The following is a 23,342-nucleotide window of genomic DNA, read 5'->3' on the forward strand; positions in this document are numbered from 1 at the left end:
AGCCACAAGGTACGACATGCGACCACCCCAAAAGCCATAGACTTGGCACCACATCATAGAGGGCAGAGAGGAACGAGGCCGCCATTTCAATCGTCACAACCTCTTCATCCACGAAGGACAATCATCAGACTCACGGTTAAGAATATGCTCGGCTCACCGAAACATGGCACAAGCCACAAGCCCCCCACACAAATAGCCACCTGGACCCCCAAGGCAGACATTAAAATTCTGTTTATGGAGAGCCTCCAATTTACGCTCCTCAGAATCACGTAAGGCAGAACCGCCCTCTACAGCCATAGTATGCCACTTTGAAATAGTGGAGACCTCCGCATCTACCATTGGCGACTTCAAGATAGCCCTATCCCCATCCGGGATGGGATACAAACGAGCCATGGAAACTGAAACGGCTCCTCCGGTGTATTCCACTGCTCCAGAACAATATCCCAAATATCCTGATGCATAGGAAAAGTGCGGGATGCTGGGTGGATCCCCGAAGGGGGTGCCCTACCTGCGGGGGATCTCAGGTGGCGTCTCCTCAAAACTTAAAAACTGAGATGACCTGCTGAATCAAAACTGGGAGTTCGTCTCTAAGAAAAAGGCGCACCGCAGACGCTTCCTCGTCCATTACCAGCAGCCGTCCCCTCGAGAGGATCCTTGAGATCCCCCCCAAGGGTCCAGGTCCTCATCCAGATCTGCACACTCCTCAGACCACAAGTCTTCGTCCCATGCCACCTGCGGGCGCTTGGATGAGGGAGGAAGAGGAGGAGGGGACGTGAAAATAGTAGAGTGGGACAAAGTCGCAGAGGGTGCAAGAGGCACAACCTCCCCCGAAACTCCCGGGCCAATTGCAAAACCCCCAGCCGCCTGAAAATAAGCTCTGCATAATTTAAAAAATAAATCAGGGGCACCCCCCCCCCCCCCCCCGGCGGCCCCATGGGACCGCCCGCCCAAGCAGGGGTCCCAGCTGAAATCTGCCCCTGTTTTTCCAAGACAGGGGGAATGTTAGATGAGGTGGCAGAGCACATGGAGGGTTTATTGCTCCGAAAAAATGGCAAAGTTCTCACCAAAAATAAACCTTCCAGGGCCTGTAGTTGCTGGGAAGCCTGAACTCTACCAGCCGCAAAAGCAGGCAAAAGCCAGCATCAACTGAGAGAAAAAACAGCCAAGACCTCAAATTGCCTTTTGAGAATCAGATCCAGTCTGCGGCCCTGAGCATCCTTCAGGACCACACCCCCTTCACTGGGAAGCGAAGTATGCTTTGTAACCTGTGCCATCCAAGCAATCCACCTTCGGTGGCATTAACAGTTGCTGGAAATTGGAAGCCATGGGATACAGCTTAGATATCACCCTAACCCCTTGCATGGGTCCTCTGGTGTTTCCCAATGCTCAGTCAGCATCATAGTGATCTTAGAATGCAAAGGGGAAAATTTGGACTGGGACTTGCAGCTGCTCAGCAGTGAACACTGTGTTGAGGCAATTTGTGGAACCTGTAAATCCAGTTCCTATAGAGAGACTGCAACAGCTTATAGAGTTTACACAATGTTGGATCCTCTCCCTGCTCTAGGGCTGCTGCAGCCACCTGGCTGTATTCGCCCCCATGAGAACCTGCATCTTCTACAGAGAAGGAACTTCTGGAGAGAAGCAGCATAGACTCAGATCCCCAATCATCCCAGTCCTTCTCTGACTGGACCTCAGCTCTTGTTGACCCTTTTCTTGAAAAGGAGCCAGATTCTGCAGAGATGAACTCTCCTGTATGCTAACCGGCATAGCCTCAGTTGGGCCTGTAGACTGTTTGTACTTTACATAGGCCTCATATATAAGAGCCAAAAAGTTAAGAGTCCAAAATCAGACCAGAGTTCCTGGAGGACCTCCCTGTAAAAGTGACGTCTGTGCACTTTTGCTTCGCTGGCGGAGCTGAATGACCAGTAGAGGGCTCTAGAAGGGATCTATGTCTCACTTTTCAAGCTTTCTGTGTCTATGAACCTCTGGAGGATCCCACAGGGGACTAAGCCCGCTCCTGCCTCCCTTGCATGCTTGGCACATAGCACAGTTGCTCCTCAGGAACCCATCCAGTGCAAAATTGCAATATACATTGGTTAAACCACATGTGGAGTCTATCTTGACTGATTCTAGACCCAAGTGCAGTATTTTGGAACAGGGAGAAGCTTTTAAAATAAAATCAGGAAATTTAAAATGGCTGCCGCAGCAGCCATTTTGGCACCAAAAACAGCCCGGGGGAGCTATCAAAATGGACAAAAACAGGATTTTAGGGGAGGGGAACCCTCAAGGAAGCCATAGAAATTCCTCAAAACCCCCAATTCAGCTCCACCCCGATGTCTCTCATAGACAGTAATGTGCTGTACTTATTGTGCTGTCATGTGTTGTGCTTGCATCAGCTTACACTATAGCTGGATAGAGGAAAGGTTTATACTGTCTTAGACAAGAATGATATCTAGGAGCTTGTCTCTTTGGGTTGCCTTTTACACAGGCTGAATCAGCCTGAAACCCTCTACCCCTCTAGTCTCCATACACTTCTGGGGGGGGGGGGGGGAGGAGGGAATGCAGCTGGCACCTGTAAGGTCCCCTGACCAGTGTGGGGCCTGAAAACAGCCTGTGCTCACTTACTTTGAATGAAACCAGGTGAGCAGACTTCCAGAAGCCAAACCTCAAGCTGATCTAAGTGTTAGGGCAGGCTGGCTAGACAGGTGCCCTGCAGCAAGGGTGGCCCCACCCAGCTAGAGAGGTCAGAATCCTGAATCTGCAGCTTTTCCCAGGCAGAGCTGATCCAGGACTACTGGGGAGCTCTAAAGCACCCAAAGCCTCAAAAAAACCCAAACAAACAACCTTTAATACCTGAAAATAATAAATATTAAGCAGAGCAAATGAAAACAACAACTTCTCGCTTGCAAAAGGAAAAAACTGAAGAGAGAAGGCAGTGCTCGGTGATGCAGGGATGTGGAGTTGAAAATGTAAGATGATACCTTCTGCATCCCTTGCGGGTGGATGCACTACCCACAGGTTCAGGACTGATGTGCTTTTTGCACTGGAATGTGCATTATTTAATGCAAACCCTTTTGTCAACTACTACCTAAGCAGAACAACTGAATAGTATACCTCAAAACTCATGGCCTATGCAGCAATTTGATATCTGTAGACACTAGCTGATTTATTAATATATTGAGAACATATAAAACCTCATATTCTAATTCTCACATCTTGTGACTGATTCAAAAAGCATAAATACATTTTAGAAGCGCCATTAATAAATGTCACCTACTGTTTCTTGACTATTTCCTGAGTTCTAAATGAATTGAACTTATAAAAATTACAGTATTTCAACAACTAAAAGTGCATTTACATGCAATGCTTAAAATAATATTAATAGTGACTACAGTTCCAACTGCACAAACTTACCTAGACCACTGTACTTTTGTTCTGTGTGTCTTGTAGTTCGCATATGACTGCTTTCAGATACAACCTAAATGTTAAAAAATAATAAAAATAAGGAAAAATGCAGTACTAATGGTATGCCAAACCCATTAAACTTGATACAAAGCTTGTTCCAGCCCTTGTTAATAAGCTGCATATATGAATATTAGTGGAAAAACACTGAAGATAGATCAGGATGATAATTCATGCAAAATCCCCATCTGTAGGGAGTCCAGCTCACACGAGGTCCTCGATATGAAGTTATGCAAAGCAAGCATTCAGAATGAAAACGGGTACAAGAACGAAGACTAACAAAAACACAAAGTGGATCATTTATACACGCTTTTCTTCTACCAAATCCAGACACCTACATTTCTCCTGTTTTGGAAGAAAAAAGGAAAGGCTGGCATCCAGACTGCTGAAGCCACAACAATTACTGTTCTGTGCATAGGTCTGAATCAAGTAACTGGTAGTTTACTGCCTTAACATATAAATGGACCCTTTGTCCTACCAGAGAGTTCCTGTTGTGAAAAAGCAACTGAATCTAGTAAAATTAAGAAGAAAAAAAAAATGGCAGAACACCTTCCATTGCCCCATACTATTATTTTAGCATTAGCGGTTTCTGTAATAGGCATTTTACCTTGCCACAATTCTCAGGAAAAACTAAGACTCTTACTACACATATGTTATAACTAAAAAACTTTCCATAAGAATTTAAGTTGGCAAAAAAAAATAATGCTTTAAGCAACTGTTTTATATGTATATACCTCTATGGAAACTTATGAAGAAGCTTCTGACTGAACAGCAAAATCTAGAATTTTTGAAGCTGTTACTTATGCAATTGCAATATGGATCAATTTCTGGATAACCTAAAAAAAGGTAACATGATCAAGCTAGAAACTTGCTGAAGGTAAGCAGAAATAAACAGTACTCATGTACATAAAATCAACATTATACTCACTTACAAATAAGCTATACCATTTTAATCACAGGGTTAGGATGTAGTGCAGATACTATGCTTACATAAAAGGAAGGAGTGGCCTAGTGTTAGAACTACAGCCTAAGTACCCTGAGGCTGTGGGTTCAAATCCCACACTGCTCCTTGCGACCTGGGCAAGTCACTCAATCCTCCATTGTTCCAGGTACATTAGAAAGATTTTCAGCACACCGGGACAGATAGGGAAAATGCTTGAGTACCTGACTGTAAACTGCTTAGATAACCTTGATAGGCAATTAGATTGCATATACATGCCAGGCATGCAAATAAGCTGTGGTCCCTACTAAGTGCTTTCTGTAGGTAATAGTATTAAAAATATTTTTTTTTTTTTGGGGGGGGTAGGCAGGCAAATTTCAAGTAAAATTCCATTGTTGGTATGAATAAATGCTCACTGTGACAAAGTTATAGCTGGAAAAAACTTCAATTTAATTCCGTCCAAAGGATCTGTAAGCAGTTGCAGGACATAAATCATCACTACTAACCATTCCCCACATCCAAAAACCAGAAGTCATGCAGTCCAGTGTATTGAGAAAAACAGTGCAGTACTGCAAGCAAGAACTACTAAGCAAATTCCATAGTTCTGCAGTCATAATTGCTGCAGGAAATGTGACCAAGAGCTATTTACACATCTTCCACTTATTACAGCATATTCTAATTTAGAGAATGACATGGGGACAAATTTTTCCCCGTCCCCGTGGGAACTCATTTTCCTGTCTCATTGAGTTCTTTTCCTGTCCTTGCCCCATTCCTGCAAGCTCCGTCCTCATCTGCACAAGCCTCAAACACTTTAAAATCATAAGTGTTCGAGATCTGTGCGGTTAAGGCAGAGCTTACAGGAATAAAGCAGGGACAGGAACAGCAACAAAACTCATGCAGAAATTGAGTTCTTGTCCCTGTGTCATTCTCTATTCTAATTCCCATACAATTCTATGCAACTTGATCCATGTAATAACAGTTCTTGAAGCAGAACAAAATTTATGTAACAATGTATCTTTACATATTGGGTTTTTTTTTCTTTTTGAAAAATATATGTGATGCATTCTTTTATTGTAAAAATAAGGAAAGGTTCTTTTTTAAGTTATTACTGATGAATTTGGCACAAAGTTGCAATTTTTAAAAGTCTACTTTATAAGCCTAGACCAGGGGTCTGCAACCTTTAAGACATAAAGAGCCACTTGGACCCGTTTTCGAAAAGAAAAAAAAACTTGGAGCCGCAAAACCATTATAAAACAAATCTAACACTGCATATATTGTTTCTTATCTTAATGCTATATACAGGATCACTAAATTGAAAATAAAATCATTTTTCCTACCTTTGCTATTTGGTGATTTCATGAGTCTCTGGTTGCACTTTCTTCTTCTGACTGTGCATCCAATCTTTCTTCCTTTCTTTCAGCCTCCTGTATGTTTCCTCTCCTCCAGACCTCATTCTCTCCCCCAACTTTTTCTTTCTGTCTCCCTGTTCCCCCTTCTTTCTGTCTCCGTGCCCTCCCCCAAGCCACTCGGTTTGCTGCCACCGCAATCGGGGAACAGCCCCCAAGCCACCGCCGTCCCAAGCTTTCCCTGCAGAAGCATTGCGCTAACCAGCATTCCGCTCCCTGACGTCAATTCTGACGTAGGAGAGGAAGTTCCGGGCCAACAAGGCATTTCTCCTCATTCCATCCAGCCTGAGCCCCATCTCTCCTTGATCCAGCATTTCCCTTCTGTGTCTGTCAGAATTACCATTCCACCTATTTTCCAGCATCACCCTTCTTTGTGTCCATCTCACCTATATCTCACCTATATCCCTATCTCACCACTTTTTCAGAATCTTCATTTGTCTCTGTCCTTGTCTTTACCCTATGTTCACCATTTGCCCTTTCAATGTCTTTATCTCCCCCCCCCACACACTTTTTCAGCATGTCTCTATTTCACCTCCTCTTCATGTCCCTTCTGTATCTCTATCCTTATTCAGTAGGTCCTGCTTACCCTTTCTCTTCTTTGTGTCATTATCTCCATTTTTAGCTTTCCCCCCTTTTCTTTTGTTACTGCACCCGGTAGCCAGAATCTTTCCACCCTCCCTCCACTCCGGCCCAGCCCAGTATGAAATATTTCCTTTTGTTTCCCTCCCCTCTCTCTTTCTCTCTCTCTTCTCCTCCCTCACCCACGAGTCCTGCATCTGGCCCTCTCCCTTCTATCTGCACCTGGCAACACCCCCCTGCTCCGCGGCTCTCTTAAGCAACTCGTCAGCAGCGGTGATCAAGACAAGCTGCCGACATCGAGGCCTTCCCTCTACGAGTCCCGCCTTTGTGGAAAAAGGAAGTTGAAACAAGCGGGACTCGCAGAGGGTAGGCCCCGACGTCAGAAGCTTGTGTCGATCGCTGCTGCTGAGTTGCCGAAGAGAGCCGCGGAGCAGGGGATGTGGCCGGAAGCAGGTAGAAGGGAGAGGGAGATAGGAAGGCTGTAGATCTCCGGAGCATGACACCGACCCCGGCCAGGATGATTTCTTTTTCAGGCACCTTACAAGTCCAGCGTCGCGGCGGGAAATAGCCATGCTGAGCAGTGAGCTCAGCACTACACAGATGAAAGCCTTGCTTGCTGATTGGTCCGGCGGCACGGCGGGGCGGGGCCGCCGGACCAATCAGCAAGCAAGGCTTTCATCTGTGTATGTGCTGAGCTCACTGCTCAGCATGGCTATTTCCCGCCACGACGCTGGACTTGTAAGGTGCATGCCTGCGTGACACACTACCGGAGCCGCAGCAAAGGTGGAAAAGAGCCGCATGCGGCTCTGGAGCCGCAGGTTGCCGACCCCCGGCCTAGACCAACTAGTTGGCCTCTGCTTTGAAGCACTTAGCTCCCGTTTCTCCCACTGGTATTGATCAAATGTGGCCTTCTTGGTGCTTCCTTAATTATCTTGCTGTACTTGATATACTTATCTGCATGATTTCTTTGAGGGCTATTATGGAGTATAAAAATTATTGAATTTATATATAAAAGTGTTGCTACATTCTTTTTCCTTTCAGGGAATGCTTTGGCTGTGGTACTTAGCAACTATGGAAAGATTAGGTTCTTACCTTGGTAATCTTCTTTCTTGTAAATCTACAATCTATTTCTGAACAAGTGGGTAGTCAATCCCATCTCATGCGATCTCATGTAAGAAGCCTCATTAGCATAACTTTTTGCTCCTCCTCTCTTAACTCTAGACTGCCCTCCAACTTCCAGTATGTGACAAAGCAGACAGTCATTCCTGTAAAACACGGGTGTCAAACTCAATCACATAAGGGGCCGAAATTTAACACACAGACTAAAGTCGTGGGCCAAATTTTTTATTAAGATATTTAGGGGTCCTTTTATTAAAGTACGCTAACTGATTTAGCGCATGCTAAAGTATAACACATGCTAAATGCGCACCTTAATAAAAGGACCCCTTAGTCTTAGTAGAAGTATAGGGTTACAACCTCTCCAACCCCATGCCTGCTCTGTGATGTAAACAAAATAAATAAAAAAGACTTTTCCTCTCTCTTTTCGGTCCTAGTTCACGCTTGCTGTTTAACACCAGCTCTGGCAGGATACACATTTCAAATCTGACATATTGTAATCAGAAAATACAATTTTTTTTTTTTTAATCTTTATTCATTTTTTCATCTTACAACAAGTGTATCAAGAAATAACATTTGAACTAAAAACATCACTTGACATTCTATTGCAATTAACTTAATTTAATGAAATTATAACCCCCTCCCTCCTATCCCTCCCATATCATATGTATTCACATATATTATACAATATAATCTTTCCTATTAATCCAAACATTTAATAAAGAATCAGAGACCCCCCCAATCCTATGCCATCATTTCAATTGTATTATTAAGGGAAAATGTTAACTACTCATTACAATAATCTTTTAATGGTCCCCAAACATCTCAAAATTTACTAAAATATCCTTTCTGTGTGGCTAATGTTCTTTCCATTTTATATAGCTGACATAAAGAATTCCATCAAAAATTGTAATTTAATCAGCTCCAATTTTTCCAATTAAATGTAATCTGTTGAATGGCAGCTCCTGTCATAATAAGTAAAAGCTTATTATTTTTTGAAGAAATCTGACTCTTCACTCTCATTGACATGCCAAATAAAATAGTATCATATGTTAAATCCACCGGATTTTCTAATAACCTATTTATTTGGCCCCATATTGATTTCCAAAAAGTCAAAATAAATGGACAATAGAATAATAGATGATCAAAAAGGTTATTATAAGAAATTTAAGGATGTGTGGGGACCATTATTAAATTATAGTAATGAATAAGTTACACTTTTCCCAATTTTAACACATGTGGATTTGGGATGGGGGGGTTGATTTTCCATTAAGAATATATATATGAAGGTCATAAGATATTATTTTGAGAAGGCATATATTAGTTATATATGAATTTGGGAGGGGGTGGGGGTTAAATCTTATTGGTGTATGATATTGAAGACTTTTTAAGTGATGTTGTATTATAATTGTTTGATATTTACTGTGCACTTGATATAAGTTATAAAATAAATAAAGAATAAAAAAAAAAAAAAGAATAATAGATGATCTAAAATCCCAGCTTCGAGATGACAATGGCAACATCTATTAGACTTAGAGCGATCTAATTTTTGTAAACGAACAGAGGTCCAAAATGCTCTATGTAACAGAAAAAACAAGTTTGTCTCATAGATGCAGATACTGTACATCTCATCCTCCAAGACCAAATTTGTGGCCATTGAGATGCAGTAATTTGATGCTTAATCTCAATACTCCAAATGTCCCGAAGACCAGTTTTTGTTTTTTTATTCATACCATTGTACGGCCTGGTGTCCCAAGAAGTCCACCTGAAAGCATAAGAACTCCAAACTATATTGATTATTAAGATTTTCCATTCAGGGAACCCTGCCTGAATGGCCTGTTCAGTTGCAACCATCTAAAACTCTGATTTATTAAGAACAAATTTATGTTGCAACTGTGAAAAGTCAAGCAGCTTACCATTAGATATAACATCCTCTAAAATACGTATACCTGCCATTACTTAATACTTCCAGATGATCTTAAATCCGCCAATTTGAATTTTGGAGCTAAGCCATATAGTTTGATTTGTTGATTTATGTATTGAAATAGGTGTTAGGTTATTCACATATCTTAAGGTTTTCTATGTATCCACTAATATTTTGTTTTCTTATATATCGTAGGCATTTTGATACTAAGAACATGGTTTAGTCGCAGAGGAAACATGAGTCGCCATTCCAACCATATCCAATCTGGAATATTTTCAATGGGCTCTGGGAGGACCCAATACATACCTTGGCGCATAATATAGGATTAATGATACCTATAAAAATTGGGAAAATTTACCCCTCCCTCCACAATTGGTCTTTGTAGAGACTCTAAAGCAATTCTAGCATTTTACCCAGCCAAATAAATTTTGTAAGAATACTATTTAACTTTTTGTAGAAAGACCCCTGAAAAAAAAACCTGTTGTCATACCCATTTGATAACAAACCACAGGCAAGATCATCATTTTAACAGTTTGTACTCTCCCCCACCAAGATAAATGTAAAGTATTCCATTGCTCACACATTTCTGTTACCTTCAGTAGTAAGGATTTTTCATTCACCTTCATTGTTTCTTCTAGCGTATTTTTTATCCAAATGCCTCAATACTTTATTCCATCTTCTTCCACATAAAGGGAAACGAGTCAAATAAACCTTTTGTACAATGCACATTAAGTGGAAGAATTTCTGATTTGCTCCAATTTATCTTATATCCTGAAAATTTTCCAAATTTCTCTATCAATTCAAGTAAACATGGAATGGTTGTTTCAGGATTTCTCAAATGAAGCAGTATATCATCTGATAAGCAGAGACTTTATATTCATGTTCTGAATAAGGAATACCCTGGATCTCCTTCACTTGTTGAATAGCTAGCAACAAGGGTTCCAATACAATATCAAAAAGCAAAGGAGACAAGGGACTACCCCCACCCCCTATGGTTATCTTCTGATAATTCGCTTGCCAGGGTCTCCTGCCCATTTGTCATTTTCTTCTTTCTCGGTGCTAACCATACATCTTTCATTTCCCTTCCCTCCCCGGAGGTCTGGCATCTTTCCTTTTTTTCATCTCCATCCCCACAGTTACAGCGATGGACCCCACCATCCCCAGATCCATCATCTCTCCTTTTCTCAACTAACCTTTCATCCAGCATCTCTCCCTCCTTCCCTACCACCCCAGGATCCACCATTTTTCATTTCTCTTCCCAAATACCCTCCTATCCAGTATTTCTATCCACCCACTCTGCACCATCCCTTGTGTCCAACTTCTTTCCCTTTCTGTTCCTTTCCTCCCTCCAACCCATTGTCCACCATCTCTCCCCCTCTCCTCTGTTTTTAGACCAATTATTTCTTCCTCTCCCCCCACCCTCAGTCTGGCATATACATGTCTCTTTGGACCCCTCCTTCCCTCCATGTACTTCTACACCAGTGCCCGCTGCTGACGCTACCCCCCCAAAGGCCTGCATGTTTTCTCCCTTCTTTTTAGCGTCTTCCGGCATCTTGATCTCACCTTCAAAGCAGCCTGCAGAGAATCATTGGTCGACTGTAGCAAACCTAGCAGGCTGCTGTCGACCTCCGCAGCATGTTCCCTCTGCTGCGGTCCCACCCCTCCTCTGATGTACGGGACCATGGCAGAGGGAACGTGCTGTGGAGGCCGACGGCAGTCTACTAGGTTCACTACAGCAATCCGGCGATCCTCTGCAGGCTGCTTTGAAGGTGAGACCGGGAAGCCGGGAGATGATGGACAATGGGATGGAGGGAGGGAAGGAGCAAAGGGCATTTACTTGTGGGCCAAATCTAATTACCCTGCAGGCCAAATTTGGCCCACGAGCCTGAGTTTGGACACAAAAGAGAGATGGGGTATTGGGAAATTCCCCGAAAACAAGTTTAATCTGCTCATATAGCACAGTTACTTACTTTAATAGGTGTTTCTGGGGACACCAGGTAAATAATCTCACATGTGGGTGAAGCCATCCCTGGAGCCTGATACGGAAACTGTCACCAAGTTTTAAGAAACTTCGCAACTGCCCAGACCACACATGTACGAGTGCTTTCCCGCCCAATGTCGGCTTGCAGTTCCTCAGTTCTGTAAGGAAGTTAAGAAGCCAATCAGGAGAGGTGGGAGGGATGTGAGAATATCTGCCTGCTGTCCCTGGATAACACCTGTTACGGTAAGTAACTGTGCTTTATCCTAGGACAAGCAGGCAACATATTCTCACATGTGGGACTCCTTAGCTTAATGAAATGGGATGAAGGGAGAGCTGGCCATTAAGAAGAAAAACATCCTACAATACTACTTGGCCGAAACAACCATCTCATCTTGAAAAGGATTCTAGACAGTAGTGAGATGTGAATGTGTGAATTGAGGACCAAGTAGCTGCTTTGCAAATTTCATCAATGGGAGTTGAACATAAGAAAGCTACTGATGCTGCCATAGCTCGGACTTTGTGTGCTTTTACACGACCCTCGAGCTGCAAGCCCATCCTGAGCATAGCAGAAAGAAATACAGACCTGATTGGAAAGACTACTCTGAAAGGTTTGTAGAGCATTTCAACTTGCTCTCAGCTCTAATAGGTTGATGTGTAATGTTTTCTCTTGAGCAGACCAGCGACTTTGTGTGTGAAGACCATCCAAGTGTGGTCCCCAAGCATACATGGACACATCTGTGGTGAGCACTTTCTTTTTTTTTTTATATATTCTTTATTCAGTTTTAAAACTTCAATTGTGCACAAAAGATGATGCATTTACATAAATTATTATCATTACAGCACAATATACTTAATAGAATAAAGACAACACTTATTTTCTCCCACTCACTTTCCAATTTATAAACACCTCATAAAAATACTTATAATCAACCCTTCTATATTTCTTAACAAATGCCAAAACATATCCCCCTCCCCGGATGTGCATGTTTTCCCCAGTTTATTTAGTTAATGGTTCCCAAATTTAGTTAATGGTTCCAATATTTAGTTAATGGTTCCCAAACTTCCATAAATTTTTTATAATAACCCTTCTGAATGGCCATAAACTTTTCAATTTTAAAGATATAACATAGGGATTCCCACCAGAATGAATAATTTAATCTATCCCAATTTTTCCAATTCTTTAAAATAAGCTAACTAGACTGGTCAGATCCATCCACCACTGACGAAATTGACGAAGAGTTAAGGTGATTGTAATCTTTTGAGAGAAAGGATCAAGAGCCTGAGATCATTGAGATGCTAGTGTCCACTGAGCTGGTCTGAGATAGAGCATGGCAAAGGGGATAACATGGACTATGGATGCCATGTATCCCAATAGCCACATCATGTGTCTGGCCGAAATGGTTTGTAGAACAGAAACTTGCTTGCAAAGCTGTTGAGGTATGAAAGCCCGTAGATGAACAGTGTTGAGAAGGTTTCCTAAGAATTATAGTTTTTGGGATGGCTGAAGTTGAGACTTTGGAAAGCTGACTTTGAACCCTAGTTGTTAAAGAATTGTTATTGTCAACTGTGTTGTGGAAAGTACAGCTTGAGGCGAGGCAGCTTTTATCAGCTATATGGAAATACTTGAAACCTGTGAGTACACAGAATTGCTACTATGACCACTAGGCACTTGGTGAATGCTCTTGGAAAAGCCATGCCGAATGGCAGAACTTTGTATTGAAAGTGTTGGTGAGCTAAGCAAAAACACAGAAACCTCATGTGAGCGGGGTGTATAGATATATGTGTGTAAGCCTCGTTGAGGTCCACAGAGCATAGCCATTTATTTGTTCTAAAAGAGGGTATAGAGTCCCTAGAGATAGCATGCAAAACTTTTCTTTGATTAGATATTTGTTTAAGTCTTGGAGGTCAAGAATTGGTTGAAGGCTTCCTGTCTTCTTTTGAATTAGAAATTACCTGGAGTAGAATCCCTGATTTTTCTGAGAAGGAGGAACTACTTCTATGGCATTTAGTTGAAACAGAGTTTCAATTTCCTGAAAAAGAAGGGACGTCTGTTGTGATGTGAAAGAGGACTCTCTTGGAGTATGATTTGGAGGTATTGTTATGAAATGGAGTAACACTCCTTGATGACCCATGAGTCCATTGTGATGAGAGCCCTATGTTGATGATATAACTGTAGTCAACCTCTTGTGGAAGAGGCTGGAAGGGAGATATTGTGGCCATGCTCCCTAAAAGCACATCAAAAAGATTGAGCTGGCTTTGGAGGAGTTGAAGTTTGGGTCTTTTGAGGTTGCTGCTGCTGCTTTTGTCTCTTCTGTGGTAGCAGTTTGGAAGAGGATGTTGCAGAGTATTGTCTCTTATAAGAATAAGAAGCTGGTTTGGGAGCAGACTTAGATTGTTGACTCTTAATCTTTGATCTATTCAAAGAATTCCAATTCTGCTTATGCTGAGTCAGCTTCTGAGATGCAGCCTCTATTCTGTCACCGAAGAGTTCTTCCCCCCCCAGGCATGGAATGTTGGCTAAATGGTCCTGAAGATTAATATCTATGTCAGAGACTCGTAATAACAAACATGGCCGATGCTCTGGATGATATTTCAAAAGCATCAAATGCTGTCCATGCAATATATTTTCTGGTTTGAGGACGACTGTGAGTGGTCTGTTAAAAATCTACAAGATATGCTGGGTGACTTTAATATCCATTTTGATGATTACAACAATACCATGAGCCAGGATTTTCTCAACTACCTAATGACCTTAATCTTCTCCCACTGATCTCCGATGCTACCCATACAAAGGGACATACACTCGATATGATCTTCATTTCAATTCCTCATAAATCCAGCTTTTTAATTCCTCAGATACTTCAAGTCCCCTTGTCGGATCACTACTTTATCTCTATCACCTGTTGCCTCTCTACCTCCTCTAACTCAATTCCTCCATTAACTATTTCTTCTAGAGACTTCAATAACCTAAAAGAAAAGTTGACTCCACTTTCGCTTCAACTTGATAATGATACTTTTGATTCGGATGATTCAGACAAACAATTAAAGCTCTGGGACAATGCTTGTCGCTCCTTACTTGACAAATTAGCTCCAATTACTATCCATACTATTTCTTCAAAAAAGCAAAAGAATTCCTGGTTTAACTCCTCTCTACTTCTTCTTAAACGCCAATTACACTCCTTGGAATGTAAATGGCATGCAAATCCTACATTATCCAACCTAAATAAATTTAAAGAGCATTCAAAATACTATAAACAATCTATAAACACAGAAAAAAGAAAATACTACAAGAAATGCATCTTTAAAGCAAAAAAATTCTGCAGCCTTATTTTCTACTGTAAAAAAGTTAACACATTTTAAACAAAAACAAACCTACACAAATACCTCTCCTCCCACAGCCCAAAGCTTAGCAAATTTCTTCCAAGAAAAAATCCTCACAATCAGGAAAGATATTAAAAACAAATCCCAAAACTACCACTGTCTGGAGGATGGTATTTCAAAACACCTGTGCTCAACTTTTTCACATTTTTCTCTACCTTCTTTAAATGATATCCTGTGCTTCATGCACTCACTAAATCCTAAAGGATCAAGCTGTGACATAGTTCCTCCATTCATCCTGAAACAATACTTCTCTATTTTTGGTCCATTTATACTGAAACTAATACACAAGTCTTGTTTCAGCAACCATGCCTGCATCTTGGAAACATTCTATTATATACCCCAACATCAGTAATCAAGAGTGCTCCAATTATAGACCAATCTCAACCCTTCCTTTTCTCGAAAAGTTACAGAAAAAATTATATTTAATCAAATTTCAGACTATTTTGACAAAACCCAAGCTTTCCATCCCAATCAAACTGGCTTTTGGAAAAATCATCAACAGAGCATGCACTAATAGGTTTAACTACAACCGTACAATATTTTTTTGATCAGCATAAATCAGTTATTCTCATTTCATTAGACCTTTCAGCTGCATTCGATACTGTAGATCAGGGGTGTCAAAGTCCCTCCTCGAGGGCCGGAATCCAGTCGGGTTTTCTGGATTTCCCCAATGAATATGCATTGAAAGCAGTGCATGCAAATAGATCTCATGCAGATTCATTGGGGAAATCCTGAAAACCCGACTGGATTCTGGCCCTCGAGGACCGACTTTGACACCTGTGCTGTAGATCATCGACTCCTGCTTCTAAGACTAGCAGAGGTAGGAATCTCTGAACAGGTTCTTGAATGGTTTATTTCTTATTTCACTAACCGTACCTCCATTGTCTCGTTCAATAATTCTACATCATCAATTATCCAAAATAGTTTTGGCATCCCCCAAGGATCATACTGTCACCTTTACTCTTCAATATCTATTTGGCCCCCCTGTTGACATTCTGCCAATCTATTAGCCTTACTGCTTACGTGTACACAGATGATATCCAGATTATTTACCTTATCGATGCTTCCAATTCTGTCAATATTAGTTTATTCAATTCTAAATTAGACAAAATAATTCAATGGCTTCATGAAACATGCTGTCTCTTAGCTTATCAAAAACTAAATGTATGCTATTCCCATGGAAATAAGACTTACAATTCATATCTTTTATCGCCATAAATGATACCCCCATTATATCTGTAAATGCTATTAAAATCCTAGGAGTAATTATAGATAGCAAACTGACTTACCGTCAACAAATCAGCTCAGTAGTAAAAAACTGTTTCATTAGACTTAGGATGATAAGATCTCTTGCAAACGTTCTGGACCCCAATCCCTCAACATTCTTATTCACTCTCTTATTATATCCAAACTTGACTACTGCAATACATTATATAAAGGTATCTGCCAAAAAGATATCCGCCGGTTACAACTAATACAGAACACTGCCATAAAATTATTACTAATAGGAAGAAATTTGACCATGTACTCCTCTGCTTAAAAGTGTGCATTGGCTACCAACCCCACATCAAATTTTATATAAAATAGCCATTCTTTCCTTCAAGTCACAAAACATTAATGAATCGGCCTTTATTCACAAGCTCCTTATTCCACACAAACCTTTAAAAGTCCTAAGATCCTCATCTCAACATCTTCTTTATACACCATCCCTGAAAATCATCAGCTCGCGTCGAGCCACTTCATTTGCAATTACAGCACCTACAATATGGAATTCCTTTCCACTTAATATTAGGGCAGAAAAAAACTTAGATAAATTTAAGGGAAATCTAAAAAGCTACCTCTTCCAAGATGCTTACAACTGCTGAATAGACTTAGAAATATACAAGGCTATTAAATAATCTTCATTCTCATGCTTTCCCATTGTAGTTTACCCTTTACGTTTTCTTTACTTTTAAATTGTAGTTCCCCCAACTTTCCTATCGTTTCACATTTGTGATGTATTTTTTATTTGGTATTTATATGTTTAGTGTTTTCCCCTTATTTTAATACAATTTGTAAAACCCTTAGAAATCTTGATTTGCATTTTATCAAAAATTTAAATAAACTTGGAAATGGACATACTATTCAAAGTCAGCCAACTTCTTTACAAAATGTTTAAAATAGAATGACATGTAGAAGTTGTAATTAAGCACTCTATTGGCCAACATAGAGTTATAGTTGAGACATATGTCCATAGTACAACCCTCGCATGCAGAAGCATAAATTCTTGTACTGGAGGATTTTTAATGACTCCACAAACAACAATTTGTGTTGTAATTATGGTTTATCAAATTCAGGACAATAAATTATTCTGTAGAGTGAAATCAATTTTTCTTGGGGCTGCAGTAACAGAAAGAGGAGTTTCCCAGTCTTGAAAGAGGGCCTCCTTAAGAAGATTATGCAATGGTAACTTGAGAAGTTCTTTAGGAGGTTTGTCTAAGGCATCAAGGAAAATGCATCCAGACAATAATGAGACATAAAGGTATGAACTGAGGACCAAGTAGCAGCCTTGCAGATTTCCTCAATAGGTGTAGATCTGAGGAAATCCACAGATTCTGCCATAGCTCTAACCTTATGGGCTGTGACAGAACCCTCCAGTGCCAGTCTGGTCTGAGCGTAACAGAACGAGATGCAGGCCGCAAGCCAGTTGGAAATCGTTCGTTTAGAAACAGGATGACCCAACTTATTGGGATCAAATGATAGAAAAAGTTGGGGAGATGATCTGTGAGGCTTGGTGCACTCTAAATAGTAAGCTAAAGCACGTTTACAGTCCAAAGTATGCAAAGTCTGTTCTCCGGGATGAGAATGAGGTTTAGGAAAAAAATACAGGTAAAACGATGAATTGGTTAATGTGAAAGTCAGAAACAACTTTAGATAGAAACTTAGGATGGGTACGCAGAACCACCTTATCATGATGAAAAATAGTGAAAGGCGGGTCTGTAACTAGTGCATGCAACTCACTGACCCTCCTGGCAGAGGTGAAAGCAATAAGAAAAACCACTTTCTAAGTGAGGAATTTTAAATGAGTTGTGGCCATTGGTTCAAATGGAGATTTCATCAAAGAAGACAGGACTACATTAAGGTCCCAAATAACAGGAGGAGGCTTAAGAGGTGGTTTCACATTAAAAAGTCCCCTCATAAATCTAGAAACTAAAGGATGAGCAGTGAGGGATTTACCCTGAATTTGCTCATGAAAGGCATTAATCGCGCTTAGATGAACTCTGATGGAAGTAGATTTAAGACCAGAATTAGACAAGGATAATAGATAATCCAACACCAATTCTACAGGTAAAGAAGTTGGATTATAACGATGAAGTGAACACCAGGAAGAAAACCGAGTCCTCTTTTGTTGATAACATTGCAGAGTGGCTGGCTTCCTGGAAGCCTCAATAATTTGACGAACATGTTGAGACATAAATGTTTGAGTCGAGCTCAGCCCTAGAGAAACCAAGCTATCAGGTGTAGAGATTGGAGGTTGGGATGTAGAAGAGATTGCTGATTCTGAGTAAGCAGAGTAGGAGACACTAGAAGAAGTATGGGATCTCTGGCACTGAGTTGTAGAAGAAGGGAGAACCAATGTTGCCTGGGCCATCGTGGAGCAATGAGAATCATGGTGGCTGTTTCCCTTTTGAGTTTGAATAGAGTTCTCAATATGAGAGGTAGAGGAGGAAAGGCATAGAGAAACCGATCTGTCCATTGTAGGAGAAATGCATCTGCTGCCAGACGTTGAGGGGAGTATAGCTTGGAGCAAAATTGGGGTAACTGCTGATTGTGAGGAGCCACAAAGAGGTCCACCTGAGGAGTGCCCCATTGTGCAAATATGGACTGAAGAACTACAGGATCTAGCGTCCATTCATGAGGTTGAAGAATTCTGCTGAGGTTGTCTGCCAATGAATTCTGATCGCCCTGAATATAGATCGCTTTTAAGAACAGATTGCGAGCTGTCGCCCAAGACCAAATCTTTTGGGCTTCCTGACACAACAGAAACTAGCCCGTCCCTCCTTGTTTGTTGATGTAATACATTGCTACTTAATTGTCTGTGCAAAGAAGAAGTACTTGTGGACAAAGAAGATGCTGAAACGCCTTGAGTGCATAAAACATCGCCCTGAGTTCTAGGAAATTGATGTGATGTTTTCATTCCTGAACAGTCCAAAGGCCCTGAGTTTGCAAATGGTTCATGTGTGCTCCCCAGGCATATGGGGAAGCATCTGTGGTAATAATCATGTGATGAGGCGTCAGGTGAAATAGAAGACCTCTGGAAAGATTGGTTGAGGTCAACCACCATTGCAGAGATTGCCAAAGAGACGATGTCACAGATTTGTGTCGTAAACAATGGTCTGTCGCCTGGGACCACTGAGTGGCTAAGGTCCACTGAGGAATACATAGGTGAAGACGTGCCAGTGGGGTCACATGTACTGTCGAGGCCATATGGCCTAACAGAACCATCATCTGTCTGGCCGAGATGGTATTTAGTTGTAACACCCGCTGACAGAGATGGAGGATAGTCTGAAGACGGTTGAGTGGAAGGAACGCTCTCATGAGATTGGTGTCTAGAATCGCTCCTATGAACTGAAGTTGTTGAGTGGGAATGAGATGCAACTTCGGAAAATTGATCACAAAACCCAGAATTTGAAGAAAATAAATGGTCTGACTTGTGGCTTGAGCTATTTCTTGAGACGAAGGATCTTTGATCAATCAATCGTCTAGATAAGAAAAAACCTGGAGACTGTGAGACCGTAGAAAAGCAACTACCACAACTAGGGACTTTGTGAATACCCTGGGAGAAGATGCTAGACCGAAGGGAAGAACCTTGTATTGGCAATGACAGTGATTGATTAGAAACCTGAGATATCGTCTGGAATTTAGGTGAACAGGGATATGAGTATATGTTTCTTTGAGATCTAGGGAACATAGCCAGTCTTCGTGATTGAGAAGAGGATAAAGCGTGGCCAAGGAGAGCATTCTGAATTTTTCCTTGACCAAATATTTGTTGAGATCTCTGAGATCTAAAATGGGCCTGAGATCTCCGGTCTTTTTGGGGATTAGAAAGTACCGGGAATAAAATCCTTTTCCTCTCTGTGCTAAAGGAACTTTCTCGATAGCATTTAGAAGAAGAGATTGTACCTCCCGTACCAAAAGGGAGGTCTGATCTGGGTTTAAAGCAGACTCTTTTGGAGGGCTGTCTGATGGAAGAGTCTGAAAATTTAGGGAGTAACCGTGATGAATGATAGTGAGAACCCAATTGTCTGAGGTGATAAGCTCCCACCGTTTGAGAAAAAATTGAAGACGTCCGCCTATGGGCTGGGGAAGAGGAGACGAACTCGGAAGACTGGTTATGTTCTATAGAAACATGTCAAAACGGTTGAGCAGCTTTAGATTAAGCAGCTGGTTTAACTGGTTGTTATTGCTGTTGACGACCCTGTTGCTGCTGTTGTTGTCTTTGCCTACGAGGCTGAAAGCGAGGAGTTTGAAGAGGACGAGCAGTATAACGCCTCTGATAAGAACACTTGTTTAAAAGAACGAGAAGGTGGAGGTTTCTTTTTATTCTTAATTAAAGTATCCCATCTAGTCTCATGGGCTGATAATTTCTGGGTAGTGGTATCTAGAGATTCACCAAAAAGTTCATCTCCTAGGCAAGGTGCACTGGCTAATCGGTCCTGGTGATTCACATCTAGCTCAGACACCCTAAGCCAGGCTAAGCGTCTCATGGCAACAGCCATAGCAGTGGCTCTGGAAGTTAGTTCAAAAGTGTCATATATAGAACATACCAAAAATTTTCTAAGTTGAAACAAACTAGAAGTATATTGTTGCAATAGAGGGATCTTATGCTCAGGAAGATATTTTTGAAGCGAAGAAACCTGCTGAATTAAATGTTTAAGATATAATGAAAAATGAAATGCATAATTACCAGAACGATTGGCTAACATAGCATTTTGGTATAAATGTTTACCAAACTTATCAATGGCCTTCCCTTCTCTGCCAGGAGGGACATAAGCATATACACTAGCTCCTGCAGATTTTTTTAAAGTAGACTCAACTAAAAGAGATTCATGAGGAAGTTGAGGTTTGTCAAATCCTGGAATAGGAATAACTTTATAATGTGCATCCAGCTTACGTGGAGCTCCAGGAATTGTCAAAGGAGTTTCTAGATTTTTATAGAAAGTTTCCCTCAGAATGTCATGAAGGGGTAACTTTAGAAACTCTTTGGGAGGTTGATCAAAGTCTAAAGCATCTAAAAATGCTTTTGACTTCTTTGAATAAGATTGCAATGGGATAGAGTGTCTCAGACATTTCTCTCAAAAATTTAGAGAAAGAAGTTTGTTCTGGTTTACTAACAGGTTCTTGTAAGGATGGATCTTTATCAGAAGATATTTCATCCTCTGAAACCAGAGGATCTTCAGAATCATCCCAGAGATCTGGATCCCGCACCGGAGGTAAACGATCCCGAGACTCTGGTGTCGAGGATTCAAAGTGAGCAGACTTTCTGAGTGACTTACCCGACCGTACCGAACCGGTACCAGGAGAAGTGTGTGAAGACGGGTGCCGGGAAGAATCTAACATCGGCACGGGAGCAGTGGATACTGAAGCAATCCTATGAGATGAAACAACCCTAGGAGTAGGTTCCACAAAATGAGACTCTGATACCCTCGGTTCTACCGATAATTCTGGCATGGACATCGAAGAGGTAGAATGATGCGGAGCCGAAAGTGCCGCAGCTGATAAAATAGGCTCAACAGCAATCGGCATCGCAGGCTCAGACCGGACCGGCACTGAAACGGTCAGTGTCAAGAGTGCAGGAAACAGTTGTTGTAACTGTTCTTTTAATTGGACTTGCAATATAGCTGCAATGCAATCGTCCAATGAAGGCACCGGTACCACTCGTTTCTTGGAAGGTACCTTCGGTGCTCCTCTGCGCTCCGGAGATGAGGAGGCTGATGATGAGGCACTCACCTCAATGGGAGCCGAGCGTTTCCGAGGACGCCTCGAGGTCTGCAGGACTTGGCTCACTGCTGGTTCAACCTGAGGGCCCGCAGGGATAGGGGAAGGCTTCTTAGTCAGCTTACCTGCTGGGAGCGACACCGAAGAAGATCCATGCGGTGCTGATTGTGATGGCGCCGATTTCGATGCGGCAGTCAACGTCGGGGCAGATGTCGACGCACTTTCCATCTCGATTCCGAAAAGTAACCGTTGCTGAAGTTGACGGTTTTTTAACGTACATTTTTGGAGAGAAGCACAACGGTTACAAGAAGAAGCCCTATGATCAGGACCCAAACACTGGAGACACCAATTGTGAGGGTCTGTTTGAGAAATAGGGCATGCACACCGCTGACACTTCTTAAAACCCGATTGAGGGGGCATGAAGGGAAAAACGGCTGCCGCAAAATCGAAAGAGGAGGATTCGATGTTGCCAACAGGCCCCGCCGGGCCCGGCCGAATAATAACTAAAAAAACCCCAAGAATCTTTTATTTTTTACTAAAATAAAAAGAATAAATGAAGAACAGAAGAAAAACTAGAAAAATAACGCGTCGAGCGGGAAGGCAAGAAAAATTTCAACAGCTGTTGAAAAACGCGACTTCTTAGCTCCGCGGAAACTAAGAAACTGGAGACCGCGTGCCTACGTCGGGTGGGAGGGCACTCGCGCATGTGCGGTGCAGCATATCTAGAACTTTCTAAGTTCTTAGAGTGCAATCATTCTAAAATTGTCCGTACTGGGCTCTGTCGGTGCTGTCACCCATTAGTTAAGAATATGCTGCCTGCTTGTCCTGGGATAATGATAATTAACATTTTCTCAGTGTACAGTGTGCTTTGTGTTTTTTAAAAATTCTATTTTTGGTAGATCATTTTGACTTGGTCATTTTAAAAGTAGCTCACAAGCCCAAAAAGTGTGGGCACCCCTGCCTTACAGTCTGCAATCTCCTGCAGCCAGAGCTGTCTCCTCCAAGGTGATCCCCTCTGCAGCACGAAAATAAATCACACATATTAGAGGAAAAAATAAACATGAGCAGAAAAGACTAGCTCCTACGGTCTTGCATGTAGGAAGACAACTGGAAGTTGGAGGATAGTCTAGAGGTAAGAGAGGAGGAACAAAATGTTATGCTAATGAGGCATCTTACAAGAGATCTCCCAAGATGGGATTGACTATCCAATTGTTCAGTCAGAATGGGATTGTATGAGAAGCTTCCATTTGAATTAGAAACTCAAGAAGTCTATTCACTTTCCTTTGCAGTACATACGTTTTTTCAGGTTTGCTAATTCTTCACATAAGTAGACTTACCACACTCTTCTATGAAACCGCAGTAGTGGTTTCTACCGCGGGGAGCCACGCGGAATGGCCCGCGCTGCTCCTGATGCTCATAGGAACTCAATGAGCGTCGGAAGCAGCGCGGCTCCCTGTGCAAGAAACCGCTAGTGCGGTTTCGTAGAAGAGGGAGTTAGTTTTAATTTAATGTCTTTATTATATTTTGATTTCACAAACATTCAAACACATTTTAAACAGCAATGCTACTGGTATT

At 41.6% G+C, this 23,342-nt stretch overlaps 1 protein-coding gene across 10 annotated transcripts in view; it reads right to left on the reverse strand.

Annotated features, from left to right (window-relative positions):
• Positions 1-23,342, reverse strand: part of PPIP5K2 (diphosphoinositol pentakisphosphate kinase 2) — a 501,817-nt gene that overhangs the window by 99,874 nt on the left and 378,601 nt on the right. For all 10 annotated transcript variants that reach the window (XM_033929166.1, XM_033929168.1, XM_033929165.1 and 7 more), the window contains one exon: positions 3,415-3,478. In XM_033929166.1, the coding sequence (XP_033785057.1) occupies positions 3,415-3,478 (64 nt within the window). The remainder of the gene's footprint in view (positions 1-3,414; positions 3,479-23,342) is intronic.

Source organism: Geotrypetes seraphini, chromosome 1 (assembly GCF_902459505.1).
Source record: "Geotrypetes seraphini chromosome 1, aGeoSer1.1, whole genome shotgun sequence".
NCBI lineage: Eukaryota > Metazoa > Chordata > Amphibia > Gymnophiona > Dermophiidae > Geotrypetes > Geotrypetes seraphini.